This window comes from Rhinopithecus bieti, unplaced genomic scaffold, assembly GCF_001698545.2.
Source record: "Rhinopithecus bieti isolate Rb0 unplaced genomic scaffold, ASM169854v2 scaffold_7673, whole genome shotgun sequence".
Taxonomy (NCBI): Eukaryota; Metazoa; Chordata; class Mammalia; order Primates; family Cercopithecidae; genus Rhinopithecus; species Rhinopithecus bieti.
The window spans coordinates 6037441-6044357 of record NW_016806375.1 but is presented as its reverse complement, the minus strand read 5'-3'; the positions used below and the strand labels follow the sequence as shown (position 1 = coordinate 6044357).

The window sequence follows — 6917 nt, the reverse complement described above, 5'->3', positions numbered from 1 at the left end:
TATATATATATATATATATATATGTGTGTGTGTGTGTGTATATATATGTGTATATATATATATGTGTGTGTGTGTGTATATATGTATATATATATGTGTGTGTATATATATATATGTATATATATATATATAAAATCCATTGATTCATCAAACATTTAGAATGTGCAAGAAACTGAGCTAGAAACTGGGGAAGCCAAGGCACAGATCTTGTCCTCAGGTTGCTTATAATCTGTAAGGTAAACCAGCAATTACACTGCAGTGTGGGAAGTTCTCTAAGACAGTTACCGTTATGGAACTATGGGAGCCAGAGGAGAAAAGGAAGTCAAGGAAGGCTTCCTGGAGTAGGTGAGTCTTCCAATCCTGAAGTTTCAAGATTCTTAACATGATGAGATGATAATTGTTACTATTTAAATAACACTGGAAAGCAAAACAGCTGTCTCAGCACCTGGTGAGAGAGTGTCTCCAAAAGGATGGAGAACACTGCCTGAAGAGCACAGAGTTGTATTGAACTCAGACCTGGCTGCCCCTAGCACTCTACCTAACTTTCATGGAATCCCTTCCCTTTGAAGGCCATGATAAAAAGACAGATTTTGTTGAAAATGAAAGGGGATACCATTAAAGATTTTTAAGCAAAGAAGTCACTGATTCAACCTACGTGTTTTATTTTTTGTTGAGATGGAGTTTTGTTCTGTCGCCCAGGCTGGAGTATACTGGTACTATCTCGGCTCGCTGCAACCTCCGCTTCCTGGTTTCAAGTGATTCTCCCGTCTCAGCCTCCCAAGTAGCTGAGATTACAGGTGCCCACTACCACGCTCAGCTAATATTTGTATTTTTAGTAGAGACGGAGTTTCACCGTGTTGACCAAGCTGGTCTTGAACCACTGACCTCAGGTAATCTGCCCGCCTCGGTCTCTCAAAGTGTTGGGATTTCAAGTGTGAGCCATCGCACTTGGCCCAACCTGTTTCTTAAAAACATTATTCAGGGGCTGGGCGCAGTGATTCACGCCTGTAATCCCAGCACTTTGGGAGGCCAAGGCAGGCATATCACCTGAGGTCAGGAGTTCAAGACCAGCCTGACCAACATGGAGAAACCCCATCTCTACTAAAAATAAAAAATTAGCCAGGAATGGGGGTGCATGCCTGTAATCCCATCTACTCGGGAGGCTGGAGCAAGAGAATCGCTTGAACCTGGGAGGCAGAGATTGCGGTGAGCTGAGATCATGCCACTGCATTCCAGCCTGGGCAATAAGAGTGAAACTCCGTCTCAAAAAAACAAAAACAAAAACAAGCAAACAAAAAACAACATTATTCAGGCTACTTTGTGGAGGATGAGTTGGAGGAGGAAGACCAGAATCTAAAAACAAGATTAAATTTGCTTCACTAATGTAGTTAAACTGCAATCAAGTGGATGGCTTGAATAAATACCACGTTCTGCTGTGGTTGTGGTCAGGTTAGCAACTCTCAGCAAGTCTTCGGCTTGTCACATTGATGTGGTCAAAATCACAACACATAAAGTGCAATTTTAACTTTGGAACTATTTTCTCTCTAAGCTTTTTCATAATGTTCTTGAAGGAGAAAAAAATAATTCTGACTTCTCTGAGTCATTTTTATTTCCTTCTGAATTATTTCCTGATTGATAATGATTTGTTTTTCTTTTATTTGTTTAGCCTAGCATGCTAAACCAAATCAATATTGACAGGGCCCCTAGAGATGAGCAAACAATCTTATTAAGAAAGATAAGACCCAATGTTGACTAAAGGAAGTCACATTTTACTAAGAGGAATTAGTCTAACACAGAGGCAAGGATAATAAAAGATGACATAAGGAAAATACATAAGAGACACAAGTTCCTTGGTGTGCCTTTCCAGGTCCTGTGGGATCTGGCCTCTGTCCATCTCTCTAGAATCTTCTCCTTCCAGTCTCCCCCTCAATTTCTCACTCAGATGTGTTGACTTATTCTAGTTCCTTCCAATAAGCCATCTCTTTCCTACAATCTTCTCCCCTCTCTCTACTGTCCAAACATAAGTTTTGGGGACATGTCTTGATTCCTCCCAGATTAAGTTAGAATCTCCTGCAATGCCCCTCCTCTCCCCCCTGCCCTTCTCCTAATCACCGCTCAGTGTCTCTTTCCCCATGCAATCGTGAGCTTCATGGAGACAAAGACTACCCCTGTCCAGCCCACCACTGTAGCAAGTGTTAACATTTTGCCAGTGCCTTCGCAGAAGGTATCTTCCATGAAATATTTGTTTGAAAAAAAAAAAAAAAAAAAGACAAAATCAAATGGAAGGTCAGGGGCGGTAGCTCATGCCCGTAATCCCAGCACTTTGGGAGGCCGAGGTGGGTGGATCACCTGCGGTCAGGAGTTTGAGACCAATTTGGTCAACATGGCGAGACCCTGTCTCTACAAAAAATACAAAAAATTAGCCAGGCGTGGTGGCGGGCACCTGTAATCTCAGCTACTTGGGAGGCTGAAGCAGGAGAATCGCTTGAACCCAGGAGGTGGAGGTTGCAGTGAACCAAGATGGAGCCATTGCACTGCAGCCTGAGTGACAGAGCGAGACTCTGTCTCAAAAAAAAAAAAAAAAAATCAAAAGGAATATTAAACAATATTCCATAAAAATTCCAAGGAGAGAGAAATGATATTCAGCCAGAGGAATCATCGTAAAACTTAATAGAGGTAGTAGCATTTGAGGTTGTCATTGAAGGGCAGAGAGGATTTCAATAGGAGATGGTAGAACAGGATTTGAGCAGGAGATGATAGGGAACGGCCTAAGCAAAGGTGCTGAGGCCAGTCAGGCACAGTGGCGCACACCTGTAGTCTAGCTAACTGGCAGGCTGAGGCAGGAGCTTTGCTTGAGCCCACGAGGTTGAGGCTGCAATGAGCTATGGTTGCACCACTACACTCCAGCCTGGGCAACAGGGTGAGACCCTCTCTAAAAAAAACAAAAGAAAACAACAACAACAACAAAACACCTGGCAAAGTAGCATTTTGATTATATTTATTGAAATACAACTTTAATGTCTGAATATGATCCTGAAACTTTGGAGCTTTTGTATATTATATATTGTATATCTTGTATGTCTCGTGGGGGGAAAAATAGATTCTGAGGCCAGAAAGCAAAGGGTGCGAATGTTAAAACTGAATAGGACCTTGGAAATTACCCAGTTAACTCTGTCCCCATTTCCATTGGCACAGGACTTTTATCCTGTCATATTTTCACATTTTTGAGGCTGCTTCCCAGCAGAGTAGGTGGATTCTGATGTATTCCAGTGCTTTTGGGGGAGGAAAAAAAAATCATTTGACTAAGACAGCAAATAAAAAATGACTTACCTGAAATGCAAAAAAGTCCTCCGCAGGCGCATTCATGATGTTGCAAATCTGAGAGCCGTGAAGGGGAATAATGAAGGTGTGATTAGGCCTGAGACAGTACCCAGTGAAGCACTGTATACTATTTTCAGGAACACCATGTTCTTGCCCAAGGCATTCACATTCTTTTCATCAGTTGGACGTAGTCCAGACGGTTTGGAATTATTAATTGAGGTACTAGACAGAAAAGTCACCTTATAAACATTACTTTTTACGATTTGCTCCACTCTTGAATCATTTCTAAGCTTTGAAAAAGTTAAGGCTACAACTTGTCATTACTAGTAACTGGAGGGTATCCCATTTTGTTGTTCCCCTTTTCTTGCTTATTTGGGTTGTATCCAAGGTCTTTAAGTTAATATAAATACCAGCCTGGTCAATGTGGTGAAACCCTGTCTCTACTAAAAATACATAAATTAACTAGCAGTGGTGGCGCGCGCCTGTAGTCCCAGCTACTCTGGAGGTTGAGGTGGGAGAATCACTTGAACCTGGGAGGCAGAGGTTGCAGTGAGCCAAGATCATGCCACTGCACTCCAGCCTGGGTGACAGAGTGAGACCCAGTCTCAATAAAATAAAATATGCTACTCTAAATATATTTGACTCAACTACATTTGGGTTCTGTTTTGTTTGGGCAGGTAGGGGTTTTTCCTTGGATTATAAATCCCAAAGTAGAATAATAAATGAAAGGTGTTGTAGCTCTGGTTCTATATTGCTAGATTCCTCTCCTGAAAGTCAGACCAGTTTACCCTATTGGTAAGGGATCAGATGACACTTACAGAGCACTGTGGGGCCACTGTGTATGGTTGTGTAATGTGTGAACTGCACACAGGTATCAGGCTGAGGGGCAACTGGGAGCTGAAATCCAGCCTGTGATCTGCTTGTAGCACCATGACCTTGACCTTCCTTTAATCATCCTTTGAGAAATGGTGCCTTCTAATTCTCAAAAACGTACCACCGTGGCTTGCAGAGACCCTGCCTGACAACATAGGAGTGGGCTGTCTGTGGTCTCAGAGAGCGAGCTGTACCTGCTCCTGTCCGAGGACTGCCCGCTCACTGCATCAGCCTTCTGACCTCTCCTTTGACCAACTCTATCAGTTGCCATCATTGTCTCCTGATGGCAGAGCTCTTGGAGGCCTCTTTCCTCTCCATCTGTGAGCATGCTGCTGTCTCTCTCATGCTTGAAAATGAAATCCTTCCTGCATCCATCATGGTCCCCATAGCAACCACCCAGGCATTCTCCTCTTTTCTTTTGCATTCTTTACCTTCTCGTTACCCATCTACTACTCAGCAAACCACATGCTGGTTTTGCTTCCACCTCAGCACCAAATCCGTTTTCATTGGGGCCACCAATAACCTCTTCAGTGCCAAACCCAATGAGGGTTTTCAGTTCTTATCTCACCAGTTCACTCTGCTGCATGTCATCATCTCTCCCTGTTGAAACTTTCCACTTTCTTGGTTTCCATGACACTGCCCTCTCTTGGGTCTCCACCTCTGAACCTTCCTTCTGTTTCTCTATCACACGCTCCTCTTTCTCCACCCACTCTGTAGATGCTGACACCCTCCATGATTGCACCCCGGGTCCACTGCCTGTCTCCCTCCCCCTAGGTGCCTTCCTCCACACTCATTATTTCAAACACCATCTTCCAAATCTCTGCTTCCAACACTCCTCTCTCTCAGCACCAGAATTGTCTCTTCATCTACCTGCTGGATATCTGCTCCTAAAAAATGTCTGAAACTGACTTCATCATTTTACATCCAAGCGTGATGACAGCACTATTCATCTAGTCTAGAAGCCTGAAATTAGCCTTGACTCCTATCTTCCCCACTCTCTGCCTACAACCAATCACAAATCCCTGCCAGCTTCACCCTCTCAATATTGGACCTGACCCCTTGTCCCCTTCTTGTGTTCTTGCCTCTGTCAAAGTTGTTGTGAGTATTAAATTTAGGTAGTGCCTGACTCACGGTAAGCACCCAGCGGCTGTTAGCAAGAATGATAGTGTTCTTTATTCCACCTGCCTTTGCTGAGATTCTCATCACCTCTTACTTGAATGGTGCTGTGGTTACTTTGCCTGCGGTCCTAGTCCTTCAGATCCATTTTCCAGGAAGCTGCTAGAGTCATCTTTCTTTTCTTTCTTTCTTTTTATTTTTTTCTTTTAGAGACAGGGTCTCCCTCTGTTGCCCAGGCTGGAATGCAGTGGCGCGATCATACCTCACTGCAGCCTGGAACTCCTGGGATCAAGGGATACTCCTGTCTCAGCCTCTTGAATAGCTGGGACTGTGAGCATGCACCACCACGCCTGGCTAATTTTTAAATTTTTTGTAGAGACGGAGTCTTGGTATGTTGCCCAAGCTGGTCTCAAACTCCTGGACTCAAGTGATCCTCCTGCCTTGGCCTCCCGAAGTGTTGGGATTACAGGCGTGAGTCACCATGCCCTGCCAGAGTTATCTTTCTAAAATAAAAATTGACTATGTGAATCTCCTGCTTGTCTGTCACCTGTAGATTAAAATCCCACCTTTTAAGGATGAGCATGGTGTTCACTCCTATAATTCCAGCACTCTGGGAAGCTGAGGCAGGTGGATCACTTGAAACCAGGTGTTCAAAACCAGCCTGGCTAACATGGCAAAACCCCTTCTCTGCTAAAAATACAAAACTTAGCTGGGCGTGGTGGTACACGCCTGTAATCACAGCTATTCAGGTGGCTGAGGCATGACAATCGCTTGAGCCCAGGAGGCGGAGGTTGCAGTGATCCAAGTTCTCACCACTGCATTCCAGCCTGGGCAACAAAGCGAGACACTGTCAAAAAAAAAAAGTCCACCTTTTAGACAAGGCCTCCAAGCCCTGCTGTAATTTAACCCCTTCCTCCCTCTTGAGCCTCATTTTTTTTTTTTTTTTTTTTTTTTGAGACAGAGTCTCGCTCTGTCACCCAGGCTGGAGTGCTGTGGCCGGATCTCAGCTCACTGCAAGCTCCGCCTCCCGGATTCACGCCATTCTCCTGCCTCAGCCTCCCAGGTAGCTGGGACTACAGGCGCCGCCACCTCGCCCGGCTAGTTTTTTGTAGTTTTTAGTAGAGACGGGGTTTCACCGTGTTAGCCAGGATGGTCTCGATCTCCTGACCTCGCGATCCGCCCGTCTCGGCCTCCCAAAGTGCTAGGATTACAGGCTTGAGCCACCGCGCCCGGCCGAGCCTCATCTTTTGCTGTCTTCCTGTCTCAAATCTAATACTCCAGCCACACTTAACCACATACAGCACACTGCTCCAGGCCTCCATGCCCGTGTTGTTTGGCCATGTTCTTCCTTCCACCTGGAACCTCCTTTTATGATCCCACCTGCCTAAGACATATTTATTTCATTTATTTATTATTATTATATTTTCTGAGATGGAGTCTCTCTCTGTTGCCCAGGCTAGAGTGCAATGGCACTACCTTGGCTCACTGCAACCTCTGCCTCCCAGGTTCAAGTGATTCTCCTGCCTCAGCTTCCCGAGTAGGTGGGACTACAGGTGCCCGCCACATGCCCAGCAAATTTATATATATATATATATATATACATTTTT

At 44.6% G+C, this 6917-nt stretch overlaps 1 protein-coding gene across 2 annotated transcripts in view; it reads right to left on the bottom strand.

Moving 5' to 3' along the window:
- The window catches only part of PDE6A (phosphodiesterase 6A), an 88031-nt gene that overhangs the window by 39029 nt on the left and 42085 nt on the right, over window positions 1-6917 (bottom strand). For both annotated transcript variants that reach the window (XM_017875804.1, XM_017875805.1), the window contains one exon: window positions 3331-3378. In XM_017875804.1, coding sequence (XP_017731293.1) covers window positions 3331-3378 — 48 coding nt within the window. The remainder of the gene's footprint in view (window positions 1-3330; window positions 3379-6917) is intronic.